Source organism: Rhododendron vialii, chromosome 10a (genome assembly GCF_030253575.1).
Source record: "Rhododendron vialii isolate Sample 1 chromosome 10a, ASM3025357v1".
NCBI lineage: Eukaryota > Viridiplantae > Streptophyta > Magnoliopsida > Ericales > Ericaceae > Rhododendron > Rhododendron vialii.
This window is the reverse complement of record NC_080566.1, coordinates 32448138-32463857: the sequence shown is the minus strand read 5'-3', so window position 1 is coordinate 32463857 and position 15720 is coordinate 32448138. Positions and strand designations below refer to the sequence as shown.

Genomic DNA, 15720 nt, shown 5'->3' with positions numbered 1-15720 from the left:
ATGCGGGACTTTTATTTCCCGATCAAATTTTGAAAATTCGAACCGTTCAATGTGTGCAGAACGTGATTTTAAGGGTCCCCGCGAGAAATCAGCGAAAAAAATGACCGGGAAAGGCTTCATCCGAGCAGTTTTTTTTGAACCGTTCAATGAAAACTGCTCGGATGAAGCCCTTCCCGGTCATTTTTTTGCTGATTTCTCGCGGGGACCCTTAAAATCACGTTCTGATCACTTTGAGCGGCTCGGATCATCGAAATTCAATCGGGAAGGGGAGTCCCGCATTTAAAAAAAATGTGGGATCCCTCATCGGAACCCGACTAGACTGTAGCGGATCCCACACGGATCATATCATGGTGGATTTTTCATTTTGTTAAAATGTGGATCTCTCATTTTGTTAAAATGCGGATTTTTCATTTTCGGATCATATCATGGTGATCCAAACTGTTCAACTTGTTTAGAACATATTTTTACAGCCATATATTTTGAATGTTTTTTTATCATTGAAACTAGACTGTAGCGGATCCCACATGGTCGAGACAGCACGGTGCATTCGAAGTCGCTTGCGCTAGTAATCCTTGTGAATAAGATGCTATGAGTGACGTGTTTATCTCACGCATAGTCCCTTCTCCAGCATTTGGTCCTTCCTTAATTTCCCTCTCTCTTCTCTCCCTTTCCCACCTGGACAATGTCATTGGATTCCATCCTTCTGGGGCTAGTTGGCGCACCATTTTCCCGTTTGCTTGCTGGCATATATATATCTGGTGCCGCCGCAATAGTGGGTCTTTCCGCAGTGGTAAATTCAGGAATTTCATATATTTGGGGCATCTATTATTCACAACTTAAAAAAATATTTCTCCGTATGTATACCACTAAATTATCGTTCAACCATTAAATATTGATCACTCATTCTATTTTGCAACCGATTTTTCACAATATTCATGGCTGAAAATACACTTTTAACTGTCGCGGTGGGCAAGCAAACTAAATGATGTAGTAATTTCGTAATTTAATTTTCGCAATATTGTAGATTGGGAGTAAAACAGAAGGAGGTAAAACAAAAATAGAGAAATAAAGGAAAGAGGTAGAACTAAAATGAAAAAAATAAAGAAAAAAGGTAGAACGAAAAAGGAGAAATAAAGGAAAAAGGTAGATCAAAAAATGGAAAAATAAAGAAAAAACAAGGGATGGAGGATCCTAGGAATCGAATTCAGGCCCCTAGCTAGAACTTTTCACAATCTATGATGACCACTATACCATGCTAATGATTTGTATTAGTGTAGGAGACTTTTTTGTATTTGCATCTAATTTTTTTTTACTATTTTTTAAAAAAAGGCGTGGAGGCCGGCACGTGACCTCACGTGTCCCAACGTGGGTCCGCCCCTGTGCCGCCCAAGCACTCTTTCATGCTTTGGCTTAGGGCTGTCCACGGGTCGGATGTGTTCGGGTCGAGTCTAACCCGACCCGACATTTGGTCGGATAACAGATTTCTCACCCGAATCCGACCGAAACAATTGTCGGGTTAACACTGATCCGACCGTTAACCATTTCGGGTCGGGTTCGGTCGGATTGGGCTTTTGTTGGGCCTTTTTATCTTGGGCTTAACCATTTTGATTGGGCCATTTTTTGACTGACTTGTTAGTTTACTTTGGACTTTATTTTTCACTTTTCCAACAGGCCTAATCAGGCCCAATACCATATAGCCCATATCCACGTTTTGGGCCATATTTCAACATTTCCCAAATTTCCAGCAGGACCAACAGTCCAGCACCATAACATTTCCAACTTTTCGATTCCAGTTCCATTTCCAATTTTCCAGGCTTCCAACAACTCAGCAAGGCAGCAGCAAACAATATCTCACTTAGACACAATCACTAACATTTCCAGCCAGAATCATTAACAAAAACCATAAGCAGATTAGAAACCATAGCACACCATAGAGAGAGAGGGAGAATCACAGTCGGGTCCTAGACAAAATCAGAGAGAGAGAGAGAGAGACGTACACTGTAGACCGTAGTAGGTCTCGAATCTCGATTTAGAGTGAGGGCCGAGAGGTGAGGCAATTTAGGGTGAGGAGGAGAGGCGGGGTTTCGTCTTCGATCAGTAGCGAGGGTGGAGACTGTCAGACTGGAGACTGGAGAGTGGAGAGAACTTAGAGAAGGATCTGACTTTGGTTTCTCCGGCCAGTCTGGTCGCCGATTGCCTGGGGTTGGGTGCTTGCCTGGGGGTGGGGTGGGGGTGCCGAGGTGGGGCGGAGAGAAATGAGAGAACTCAAAGAACCCTAAATGATGTATGAGTGTAAAAACTTTCATTATATAGTGTGCAATTCGGTCGGGTCGGGTGACCCGACATTTATAAATCATTCACCCGAAACCCGACCGACTGTTGGTCGGGTCCACAAAATTTAACCCGAACCCGACTGAGTGTTATGTTTCAACCCGTCCGTTGGTTTACTTTTCGGGTTGGGTTCGGTCGGGTGGTCGGTCGGGTCGGGTGGTTGGACATCCCTACTTTGGCTAGCCATTACGGACAGTTTACCGACACACAACTTTCTTGGGATACCTTTCATTCATATGACCAAAAACATGACACAGAGAGCATCTTGTAAGTATCCATGGAATGGGAGTTCACAGTGAGTAGCTCTAGTCCCATACGCAGGAGCAGAATCCTTGTTAGTTGGGCATTGCACTTCTTCAAGCTTAACCTGGACGAGGCCGTCAACTTGGTTTGGGGTTCGACCAGAGCCGACTCTAATTTTTCAGGAACTTAAGGCAAAAATTAAAAATGAGCCCCTTCTGTCGGACGATTAAAAGGGGTAAAAACGTAGGAAGGGTCCCTAAAATTCAAAAATAAAAATAAGAATAAAAATGGAAACCTAAAGTGGCCACAACATAAATTTTGGCTAAGAATCGGCTCTGGATTCGAGTCCTACGCTTGAGTATTACTAGATTTTTATTAAAATCATTACGAAACTTTGTCCGTGACAGATCCCGGGACTCAGTCGTGAGTGGTGCAAGGTAAAATGGAAAATTTTGATGCCATGAGGTGGTTTCGCTTTCGCTTTACTTAATCTGCAGGCAAAACCTTTTCTCTCTTATCCCTCCCCTTTTCTCCACCAAAACAAAGACTCCAAAGTCCAAACTCTCTCTCTCTCTCTCTCTCTCTCTCTCTCTGTTATTGCAATTGGAAAGACTGACAGGCCCATTTAACTCCAGAGCATCTTGGAAGACTGACGGGCCCATTTAACTCCAGAGCATCTTCCGCTCTAAGTAGCCCATATTCTCATGGAAGCCCAACCACTCTCTGTCTCAGTGGTGTACTCAAGCCCCATATGATTCACCCAAGATTTGGCCCATTTTTGTTATTTGATCATGGGCTATTTTTTTGTTATTTGAACAGACAACTTTTGGGCTATGTTTGGTTTTGCTAAATCGTAGTAGCCTCTTTTCTTTCTTCAGAATCCTTTTAAGTGATAGTATCTGGAGTAATTGTTCAATAGTCGAAGAGTACCGCCACGTGGTGCTTGGGATCACTCTAGAACCACACATGCATGTGGAGCCATGCACTTAATTATGAACTCACGAGAATGTGTGATTGTAGAGTGATTCGGAGCACCACATGAAGCCACGGCGGTGCTCCCAGACTATTGAATAATTTCACTAGTATATGTTCTAGTTTCAAGCCAATTACTATTTGTGTTTGTTCTGTTAGAACAAATTTATGAAGTTGAAATATTGTCTTTTTGTTCTTATTGACTCTTTTCTGAAATTTTTTTTTTCAATTAGACTCATTGAAACGAGCTACTAAAAATTATGTTGTTTTGGGTCTCTAGAACCAACTCCTCTCTTTCACTATCCCAAAAAAATCTTGTACCAGCGATAACAAAAGCTTCGGTAAAGAGTACTATTATTGGTGGTTATTTAATGTCGCTAAAGCCAAAATTTGGCCCCATTCCACTACCTTTTTAAAAAAAATGAACACTTATTTTTAATTTTCAAGCTTAAAAATAATGTGTTTATGAAAATAATTTTTTAATTTTTTTGCATCGTTTAAAATATGTCATCAAGATCTTTCAAACAAGATTTATATTGCATATTTTTAGATTTCAGTAAACTCATTATTTTTAAGTTTAAAATTTGAAAAATAAAATACTTATTCCTAATAAAAACAAATAACAGAACTTTAATAATAATAAAAAACAAACAAAGTTTTGCCTTGGACCGATCAAAAAAGGACAAGAAAATGATGAGCTAATTTGCAATTTTGCACTACTCCCCTCCACGTATGTGTTGCTTACGATTCACACGACACAGCTGTCTCAAAAATAAAAGCAAACCCCTTGCAGCGAGAATTTTTTCAGTGCCGGATGGGCACGGCTACAGGTGCCCCGTGCCCGTGCACACATCTCGATCGTGACGATCAGATTTGTTTGGGTTTAAAGAGGTGTTTGGGTAATTTTTTAAAGTCAAACAAATTTAGTCCATTCAAAATATGTTTTGACAATTGAGATGCGTGCACAAGTACCACGTGGCCGTGCCACCTGGCACTGAAAATTTCCTCGTTTGCTATACACACCACCGCAAGCACACATACAAATTAACATGCATGTAGAGAGAGAGAGAGAGAGAGATAGATAGATAGATGTCGAAGAGCTTGTTAAGAAATGGCTACACAAAGGCCTCTCGTCTGCTTAGAAATACTCCTAATAATAAAGGAAACCCAAAAGACAAAAAAGATTTTCCAGTGCTAGAAGAACAATACCATTTTGCAGCGAAAGAAAATGCAGAAGAAATGGTGGAGCGACGTGAGTCCATCAGAGAGAAGATTCAAGCACCGAAGAAAGAGTTCAAGGTCTACCGGTGGAGCCCAGATGAGCCCAACAGGAAGCCATATCTCCGATCCTATTTTATAGACCCATCAACTTGTGGACCCATGGTAATTAAGCAGGCCGGTTAAGGTTTGAAGTCTTTTTGAGTTCCTTTAATTTCAGGCTTGTAATTTTTCTAGTAACTGAAATTCCGTTGTTGCGGTTCAAATACAGAGGAAAAACAACTCCAACCCGTCCTCTATTTTACATTTTCAAAAATGGAGGGTTGGACTTGTCCACGCTCTATATTTGGAGGACGTAGAGGGGAAAAGGTGTTTTCGTTAATGAGACACGTTGTGACACTATTCATCCTCGTATTCACAATTCGTCCTCGTAAAAGTAAAATAAATAGAAGTTAAAAAGTGAAATAGAGGATTTACAAAAGTAAATCTGAAGGAAAAAATAGGGATATGGACGATGGGTTGGAGATGCTGGTATTTGGGACCTTTAGCTTGAATTTTGGAGGGCCTTAGTCCTTAGTTAATATGCTCTAAGTAGCTTATATAATGGTTGAGGGGAACCATGGGGGACACAAATCTCTTTGAAAATTGAAAACCAGAGCGAACTGAAAAAAGACCAAGCGACCGATTGAACCGTGAATTTGAGAGTTTTTAATTCGTGTAATGGATTTGAAATTCGGAAAGGATTTATAGGATATGTGTAATAATATATCTCATGTGTGTTACTCTAAAGTCGTAACGAAATTAATGATAGGCAATCATGCCGCTTGACGCAAGTAGAGCGGTAGCCAAGTGATAGACACCATGTACTCTTATTGTCAAATATTCAAACATCACCAACTGCAACTAATTATGCTGACTTCTGCCGAGAGAAAAAATTCATGCCACTTGACACGCTTAGATTCTTCCTCGAGAAAATTATTTTGATGATATTACACATGTAGTAGATTTTTAGAGGGTTACACTACAATAATTTCTAAAATCTATCGGTCAAAGAGGGATTTTCAAAAAAATTAACGCCCCCCACGCCATTTTGCCACAACGATTGACGACGTTATTCTTACCTTAAACTTTAACTCAATCGATCACAATAGATATCAAACTCCTTTCTATAGGCTTGGAACCCGCAACTACTAATTTAATTGCTCTTGATATACAGGTGTTAATCGTTTATCCGAACATCTGTAGTTGAATGTGGTTGTGTTTGTAGGTATTGGACGCGCTGCAGAAAATAAAAGCGGAAGAGGACTCAAGCTTGGCTTACAGGAGGTCATGCAGGGAAGGGATATGTGGTTCATGTGCAATGAACATAGATGGGACCAACACAGTGGCATGCCTCAAGCCCATAGACCCACACACCTCCAACCCCACAACCATCACTCCTCTCCCTCACATGTTTGTCATCAAAGATCTGGTGGTTGACCTCACCAATTTCTACCAACAGTACAAGTAATATGCATCCGAATGAGCTTTTCTTAATCAGAAAACCTATAGGTACCGACCGAAACAGTAGGGAAATCATACCGACTGCCGTCTCCGGCCACCGAACGGTCAATCCAAGCCGTCCAAAAATTCTTAAAAAAAAAAACGAGGGGGCCGACGTGGGAATCAACGGCATCCAATGTGTGTAGGATGTTTGATCTAAACACCTTATATACATGAAAAATAGGGTGTTTAGATCAAGCACTCTACACACATTGGATGCCGTTGATTGCGGCTAAGGCCCCCTCGTTTATTTTTTTTAGAATTTTTGGATGGCTTGGATCGGCTGTCTGGTGGCCGGAGACGGCCCGACGCGGCCATCGGTACGATTTCCCTACGGTTTCGGTCTGTACTGATAGCAGGACTCTTCCTTAATTAATCACTTTCTCCTTTCTTGTACTTGCATGTGTTTGGAGTTGTTCATTGCATTTGGGTCGTTCATTGCTAGCCTTTATTGTGTAACATTTGTGTTGACAGTTTATATCAGGATGGGTTTGTGATGGGTAGGTATTTGAATAGAAGGGAAGAATCGGAAGGAAAAGAAAAGATAGCCGAGTGAAACCGACCTGAAACAAGCTTTGTAGCATCGCTAGAATAACTTGACTTTTTGAAGTATTGCTATATCGACTGGAGCTGAGCTTAGAAAATTAACAAGCTTTAAAATGTATTCGACCCTTAAGGATTTCGAACCACGAGCTCTGGTAATTTGATTCTTTTGCTGCTCTAAAGACATCAAGAGATATGTACTGAATCTTAGTTATTGCAATACTAAGAGCCTTTGTAATGTTGGGAGTGTGATGAAGGGCAATGACAAGTGTTTCCTATCTTTGGTTCTTTTCCCCCCCTACTTTAAACTCTTTTTGAAACTTTAATTTATTGAATCTCACAACCGAGAAAACAACCAAAATATCCAAAGTAGAAATTGCAGAGTCATATTTCTAAATTATATGGAGCATGTCCATTATAAACAACTTTATGTGAAATTTCTCCCGGCCCAAGTGGTACATTGGGAGTTACACACTATATCTTTTATTTAAGGGCACTTAACCACTTTCACCCTGTGGTTTGGGCAATGTACATATGTATGTTTTAATAAACCATAGGGTAGTTATGACCCCATTTTTGAACCATAGGGGGTGCATTCGCACATGATCCAAATCACAAGAGGTCAAAGTGGATTTGCCCTTTATTTAATATCAGTATAGTTAGGTAGCCCATGTTAGTGAAATTGCAATTTGTCTCTCTAATATTAAACATTAAATGTAAAATACAAACACGAAAATGTTGGAGCATTGGCGACCATTTCCTTTTCTAAATTTTTTTTTGGTGAAATGCGATATCAATTAAGCTCAATCAAACAAAATCCAAGGCCTAAGCCGTTACAAAGCTGGAAACCAACTAACTACAGAGTGCTATACAATTACAAATCCAAGACAAAAACATAGACTAAACTAAAAAAAATTGTAGCAGGAACCCTCCACTTCAAAGCAAGCCAACAATTAGCATCATTCCTAGACCTGGGTAACAGGTCGTGTTGGGTTGTGTTCGTGTCGTGTCAGTCAGGTTCGTGTCACAAACCACCCAATCTGAACCCGACCCATTTAGAATTCGTGTTTCTCGAGTCGTATCATTTACGTGTTTTGTGTCAGAAATGCTCAACCCTAACCCGTTAATTTCGTGTCCGGTTCGTGTCGTGTTATCGTGTCTGTTGCCCAACTCTAGAATTACAGATATACCATATATATATATATATATATATATATATATGTATGTATGTATATATATATGTATGTATGTATGTATCTTGTTAATGGGTGACACGGATTAGTAACCGTGTTGGTCGTGTCAATTTCGTGTCTCGCGTGTTCAACCCGAACCCGACCCATTTAGAACAGGGATGGAACCGGGATTTTTAAAACTTGGGGGCCGAACTATGAACAACAAATTTTGAAATTTCAAGGTTCGGGAATTTGATAGTTTATTTGGTTTGGGTTTTGAGGGAGATTTTTTTGGGTTATGAGTGGAGAGAGATAGAAAGATAAACGAGAGTAATAATTAAAGAAAAAACTGATTGGAGACAGTGTGCAGACTGCAGAGAGAGGTTGGATTTTGGGACCCAAAATGAACATAGTCTAAAGTACTATTTAAATGTCTAGGACCATAAATAACACCCAATACAAAAAATATAGATATATAGTTGCTCTTACCAAACAAAAAACAAAAAATCTTAATATTATTATTATTTTAAAAAAAACTCCGAAACTACACGGGGGCCGTGGCCCCCATAAGCCTCTTATTTGGCTCCATCTTTGATTTAGAATTCGTGTTCTCGAGTCGTGTCATTTTCGTGTTTCGTATTAGAAATGCTCAATCCTAACCCGCTAACTTCGTTTCCGGTTCGTGTCATGTTATCATGTTCGTTGCCCGGCTCTAAATTCATTACTTTTTACTCCTTTTCAAGAGAGCAGGCAAGCCCTTACCTCCTCCTCAATTTGGTTGATCAAGCCTCTGGTATCCCTTCTTTTGTTTTGAAAAATACGATCATTTCTCTATTTACTTAGAGAATCAGTTTTTTTTTTTTAGCTGAATTTTGTAGGGTTCCGTTATGCTCGTTTAAAATTAATCATCCATAGTATATCCTTTGTGATATTATTTTCTTGTTAGGTTACAACCAGAAATAATTGGCATGTCACTGCACAGGTTAACAGAGCCATGGTTAAAGACAAGAAAGCCCCCTCCGGACAGCCGAGAGTACAGGCAAACACCAGAAGAGAGAAAGAAACTAGATGGACTATATGAGTGCATACTATGTGCCTGTTGCACAACTTCTTGCCCTTCCTACTGGTGGAACCCTGATGAATTCTTTGGACCAGCTGCGTTGCTCCAAGCTTATCGTTGGATTTCCGATAGGTAATTTTTTTGTGAATCTTGAGTGAATGGGTTTAAGTTCTGGGCAAGATTTCAATAAACACAATTGGCGTTTTAGTTTCAAATAAGAGACTCGATTGTAATCAGGTCATGACTAATTTGTGCATAACTTCTGCTTCGAGCACAATGGTGCAATTAATCTAGTTGAAGTAATATTCGTGTTTGTATGCTCAGCGAGCGCTCATTTGCTTCAATTCACTGCGTACATTTGTTTTCAATTTACGCAAAAGAAATTTTGCTTGGAGAAATTTGCAAATGGTGGAATAGCAGAAGGAGGATTGGAATTTGGATTCCACCATTTCATGTGTTCATTTGACAAATTTTGCTTTGGATTACAACCAGTCTCTTGTTCATTTGTGTTGCAAATTGAGTCTTTCATCTCGACTTATCGTACCAAAAAGAAGATATAGAACGAATTAATGGTAACAATCTAGCATTAGTTCTCGAAATGTTGTTTTACTGTACGTTCCCATATATAATGCCGATCGCGTAGATTGACTTTGTCTTTGTTTTTTTTTTTTGGGCAGCCGAGATGACTTTTCAGATGCCCGGTTGCAGGCATTAACAGAGGACAAACGGCGCTTGTATAGGTGCAGGACGATCAAAAATTGCACAGCCACTTGCCCTAAAAGTCTCGACCCGGCGGCTGCGATCCACAAGATGAAAGCTAGGCACCTGCTTTCTCTGCCAATTGAAGGCTGAATGTGAGGAGAATACCCCGCCTTAATACGTCACATTTCATATTGTGCTCTCCTCTCCCTTTTCTGTGCTTTCCACATTAGGTTAATTAGTTGGGGTTTGAATCATATATTGCTTCTTGAAGTTAATTTGGATCTTAATTATATGGTCATTTGGTTTTAGACTAAGATTGGTGTGCGCTTCTTTGGTTAAACAATACCCTAAAATATTGTTGCACGTAAACAATACCCTAATATCTGTGGTTGATCATTCATACAAATCCAGAGTAAAAGGAAAATCCATTTAAATTTGTGAGTAAATTATATAGCTCAATAAAATAAAATGTAATAAATTAAGCCAGATAAGTTTTCAACGAATAATAGATATGTTTATTTTCTACATAATGTTTCCTAATGGGAAAAAAAAAAACTGGAGCCAGGCGGCCAATTTTTGTGATGGGTGCAGTTGATAAGGTTTGCGTATACCCCAATCTAGCGGAAATTGGTACAGACTTGAGCCCAAAAATTAGACTACTGATCCATGAAATTTCGGGATCCCCAACAATCATTTTTTGTCGAAATGCAAATTGAGTGATCCAAATACGTCATACGAGCAAGTATAGTGGAGTACAGTTAGTGCCTTCCTTATATTTTTATGCACATGGTTAGAAACAGAAGATTCCTAAATAGAAAAGTATTTGTTAGCAGCACCTTCCCAAAAGTATTTGTTAGCAGCACCTTCCCAGGTGAACGTCCCTTCCCTTTCCTACCAACACCACTTGTATGAGTAGATCAATCAAATAGTTTCTTGGGCGGCTTAAGGGCTAGTGTAAGCACCTCTCCCCCAATCCTCTAAGATAAGGGTCATTATTTAGTCTGAAGGTCCGCGACCCGTCCAAAGTCCGCCCTGCCCGTCGGGTTTTTACCCGGCCCGATCCCGTAAAACGGGCGGGCTAGCTCGGCCCGTAGTTTGTAATGGGCGGGCTCGGGCCTATAAATTTTTACTCGGCCCGCCCGTAGGCCCGGCCCGTGAGCCCTCCCGTAGGCCCGGCCCGTGAGCCCGCCCGGCAGCCCGCCCGTGGTATCCACCCAAAAGCCGCCGACGGGCCCGCCTATTAGCCCAAAATCCCACAAAACCCTTTCTTTTTTCCCTTGGTTTAGTTTTGCCCAAGGAAATTTAAGCCCGCCCGTTGGCCCGCCTGGCTTTTGGCTTGCCGGCCCGCCAATTGGGCTAGTCCATGGGCCGGGCTTGGGCTTCAATTTATGGTAGATATCCCGACCTACCAAAAAAAGAGAAGCCCGGTCAACCCGGCCCGTAGGCAGCGACTTGGTGGGTTGGGCCGGCCCGATGATGACCCTTACTTTAAGATATGATGACCCTTATACTCCCTCCATATTCATTCTACATTATTTGTCTCTTTTTAAAGTGAAACGTCCTAAAAGCACTAACAATTTAGATTCATCTACATTATTTGTCTCTTTTTAAAGTGAAACGCCCTAAAAGCACTAACAATTTAGAACAAAAAGAGTTAGATTAGGTAAGCTAAAAAGTTTCAGAGCAATTTGGGGGAGTGGTGGTTTGGGAGGCCCGCACGAACGAGTTCTGCAAAGTAAGCAGCGTCTACATTCGGCAAGCCTATAACCCCTCCATAAATTCGTGCGCAACAAAGTTTATGTAATGCGCGGCAAGCAGCTCTCACCGCTCGCTTTGTTTTCCTTACTCATTAGTTTAAGGCAAGTTTCAATCGCTAACAGCTCCTTATTATTTATATGGCCTTCCAAGGATGGAGCTTTTCCTCTATACCCGATGTGGGACAAGAAGTGGACGTTCTTTACTTTTGCTTCCACTTTGCTCCGTCCAACCAATTGGAAGACTGACAGGCCCATTTAACTCCAGAGCATCTTCCGCTCTAACTAGCCGGCCCATATTCTCATGGAAGCCCAACCACTCTCTGTCTCAGTGGTGTACAGTGTACTCATGCCCCATATGATTCACCCAACTTTTGGGCCATTTTTGTTATTTGATCATGGGCTATTTTTGTTATTTGAACAGCCAACTTTTGGGCTATGTTTGGTTTTGATAAATCGTAGTAGCTCCTCTTTTCTTTCTTCGGAATCCTTTTAAGTGATAGTATCTGGAGTAATTGTTCAACAGTCGAAGATCACGTGGTGCTCGGAGCCATTCTAGAACCACACATGCATGTGGAGCCATGCACTCAATTATGAACCCCCGAGAATGTGTGATTGTAAAGTGATTTGGAGCATTACATGGCAATGCTCCTAGACTATTGAATAATTTCACTAGTATATGTTCTTGTATCAAGCCAATTACTATTTGTGTTTGCTGTCAATGACTCTGTTCTGATTTTTTTTTCCCCCCAATTAGACTCATTGAAACAAGCTACTATAAATTGGGAATGATTTCTGTGTCCCCGGTCATTTTGGGGACACTGTAACTTTTGGCATAACAAAACCACTATGAGCATAACTAAAATCTATTATGAGCATAACCAAAACCATTATGAGCATAACAGAACCATAACAAGGTATAACTTGTTTGTTATGCCTTGGTTAGGTTTGGTTATGCCTTGGTTGGTTTTTTGGATATTCTTTGGTTATGCCTTGTTTGGGTTCTATTATGCTTGTAATAGGTTTTAGTTATGCTCATAATGGTAAAGTTATGCCAAAAATTACGGTGTCCCCAAAATGACCGGGGACACCATAGCATCATCCCTATAAATTATGTTGCTTTGGGTCTCTAGAACCAACTCCTCTCTTTCACTGCGCGAAAAATAGCTTGAACTAGCGATAACAAAAGCTTAGGTAATTTTTTGTGAATCTTGAGCGAATGGGTTTAAGTTCCGGGCAAGATTTCAATAAACACAATTAGCGCTTTAGTTTCAAATAGGAGACTCGATTGTAATCAAGTGACTAATTTGTGCATAACTTCTGCTTCGAGCACAATGGTGCAATTAGTCTAGTTGAAGTAATATTCGTGTTTGTATGCTCAGCGAGCGCTCATTTGCTTCAATTCACTGCGTACATTTGTTTTCAATTTACACAAAAGAAATTTTGCTGGGAGAAATTTGCGAATGGTGGAATAGCAGGAGGAGGATTGGAATCTGGATTCCACCATTTCATGTTTCATTCGACAAATATTCCTTTGGATTAACAACTACTCTCTTGTTCATTTGTGTTGCAAATTGAGTTTTCCATCTCGAATTATCGTACCAAAAAGAAGATATAGAACGAATTAATTAATGGTGATGTAACAATCTAGCTTTAGTTCTCAAAAGGTTGATTTACTGTACGTTCCCGTATATAATGCTGATTGTGTAGATTGACTCTCTCTTTGTGTTTTTTTGGGTAGTCGAGATGACCCTTTAGATGCCTGGTTGCAGGCATTACCGGAGGACAAACAACGCTTGTATAGGTGCAGGACGATCAAAAACTGCACCGCCAGGCCACTTGCCCTAGAAGTCTCGACCCGGCGGCTGCGATCTACAAGATGAAAGCTAGGCACCTGCTTTCTCTGCCAATTGAAGGCTGAATGTGAGGAAATTACCCCGCCTTCCCGTTTCATATTGTGCTTTCCTCTCTCTTTTCTATGCTTTCTGCTAGAGGTGGCAATCTCAGTTCATATTTTTCTAACCTGCCCAATTTGTCCACTTATAACCCAATTCAACCCGTCCATATTATATAATGGGTTTATATGGGTTGAACCCATATCAACCCATATTTATATGGGTTTAGGTGGGGGAAATTCCTGGCCGGTCATAGTTTTTTGTGTGGATTCCATGCAAACCCCCTTTTGTAAGTGTTATCCCATTTAGGGCTTTTTTAAATATGTTTTTACTATTTTACCTTTTTCACTTTTCAGCACCCACAGAATTCATACCCATTTAAAGAATTCACCCTCACATAATTCACACCATCGAGAATTCACACCTCCAAGAATTCACACATCTCAGAATAATTCATACCCCTAAGAATTCACACCCTCGAAAATTCACACACCTTTGCAGAATTTACACCCTCGAAAATTCACACACCTTTGCAGAATTCACACCTTTGCGAGAATTCACAACCCCCGAATTCACATCCTTTAGCAGAATTTACACCCCAAAATTCACATCCATTTGCAAGAATTCACACCTCCGAATTCACATTCCTTTGCAGAATTCACACCCCTAAAATTCATACCCCCTTCACTATTCATACCATCAGAATTCACATTTTTTTGCAGAATTCATACCCACTCAAATTACACAATTCTCGGGGGTGTGAATTTTGGATGAATTCTTGGTGTGAATTCTTAGATGTGTAAATTCACACCTTTTTTCACAAAATTCACACCCCCTAACAGCAGAATTTACACCCCAAATTACACAATTCACAACCTTCGAACTCCGATTTAAGGAGCACAGCTTATGACAATAATGTCAAGTGCCTGAAATTCCCAAAAAATTCAACATCTATATTGTATTACACAATGATTTTGCAAAATGTCTCTCTCACAACTGTCCTACGTGACAAGTTGAAGGGGTGTGATTGAATTTTAAAGTTGAGTCCCAAATAATCCAAGGGCTTTTACTACTTTACATTTTAACATGTGCTGAGATTTTTACTGGGGCGTGGCTTTTCTTTTCCCCCCTAAATCCACAGCCCGTCTCCCTTTCTGAAATCCAACGCCCGCCGCACCGCCCCACCCCCCCCTAGCTCTCTCTCCCTCACAATGTGCCATTTACTATGTAAGTGTTTCTCTAACCACCAATCTCTAAAACAGGGCTTCTCACAAAAATTGAGGTTCGAACAAAAAATGGTATTTGAACCTGAAGCTTTGGGATTTTTGAACCTGAATCTTTGGGATTTTTGTTCTCTGTCTTGAATGGCTTTTTTTTTTCCCAACTTAATTTCCGGCCTATTCAAACCCCCATTTTACCTCGAGACACCACCAGAGGTTCGACCGCCATACATATACACCCCTTAATTTAACCGTCCTTCCTAATTATGAATGGCAGCATAACGTACACCAAATGCTCGATAAAATTACATAATTGTAATTGGTGTTGGTTCTAAGGCTTTTTTTACTTTTAGTTCCACTAATTCCAGGTTTTCCGTTCTTCACGCAGGGTTTTAAAATTCAGGCCTTAGTTATGGACGACATCACGAATCTTGGCCGGGTAAATTCCTTTTTTAACTGTTCCTTGCATCGTGATATTCATTGATTCAGTTGGAGGTTCAAACATATAAATTATCTTTGTGCTGCTATTATTGGAGGTTCAGTTGAGTCGAAAACAGAATGTCGGAATTGTTATCCGTGATGGACCCTTAAATGCCATTGGGGTTGCGAAGGTAATACGATGAACCTTTCCTGTTACTATTTCTTTTACAGACCCTTATATATTTTGTCAACCTTTCTTGAAGGAAAAAGAAAAAGTTGGAGGTAAGTATAAGGGAAAAGATAAGGTGACATATGTGGGCACTTTCCTGTTACTATTTCTTTTATAGCCCCTTATATATTTTGTTAACCTTTCTTGAAGGAAAAAGAAAAAGTTGGAGGTAAGTATAAGGGAAAAGATAAGGTGACATATGTGGGCACTTTCCTGTTACTATTTCTTTTATAGCCCCTTATATATTTTGTTAACCTTTCTTGAAGGAAAAAGAAAAAATTGGAGGTAAGTATAAGGGAAAAGAGAAGGAGACATATGTGGGCAGAGGAAAAGAAAATGCAATTCAAGAGGTATGGTTCTACCACACTTTTTCCATATTAGAATTTGCAATTTAGATCAACTAATAATTCTGTATTCAT

At 40.2% G+C, this 15720-nt stretch overlaps 1 protein-coding gene, 1 long non-coding RNA gene and 1 other non-coding gene across 3 annotated transcripts; 2 read left to right on the top strand and 1 right to left on the bottom strand.

The window, feature by feature from the left end:
• The first annotated feature begins 4635 nt into the window (after positions 1–4635).
• Positions 4636–10139, top strand: LOC131302458 (succinate dehydrogenase [ubiquinone] iron-sulfur subunit 3, mitochondrial). The gene is made up of 4 exons (XM_058329122.1): positions 4636–4929; positions 6032–6270; positions 9004–9213; positions 9759–10139. Exons 1-4 carry the CDS (start codon positions 4636–4638, stop codon positions 9931–9933), a joined length of 918 nt encoding a protein of 305 aa, XP_058185105.1. The 3' UTR covers positions 9934–10139.
• Positions 10140–11489: 1350 nt separating this feature from the next.
• On the bottom strand, positions 11490–11646 carry LOC131305736 (U12 minor spliceosomal RNA). Its single transcript, XR_009193298.1, has one exon. It is a non-coding gene; the product is annotated as a U12 minor spliceosomal RNA (small nuclear RNA).
• A 3364-nt stretch (positions 11647–15010) lies between these two features.
• On the top strand, positions 15011–15259 carry LOC131302457 (uncharacterized). The gene is made up of 2 exons (XR_009191746.1): positions 15011–15091; positions 15195–15259. It is a non-coding gene; the product is annotated as an uncharacterized LOC131302457 (long non-coding RNA).
• Positions 15260–15720: the final 461 nt, after the last annotated feature.

Excerpts from the sequence above, each read along its gene's own strand:
- LOC131302458 (XM_058329122.1), top strand. The coding sequence starts at position 4,636 with ATGTCGAAGAGCTTGTTAAGAAATGGCTACACAAAGGCCTCTCGTCTG. Across the intron at positions 4,930-6,031 it reads CATCAACTTGTGGACCCATG|GTATTGGACGCGCTGCAGAA; the intron begins GTAATTAAGCAG and ends TTGTGTTTGTAG. Across the intron at positions 9,214-9,758 it reads TATCGTTGGATTTCCGATAG|CCGAGATGACTTTTCAGATG; the intron begins GTAATTTTTTTG and ends TTTTTTGGGCAG.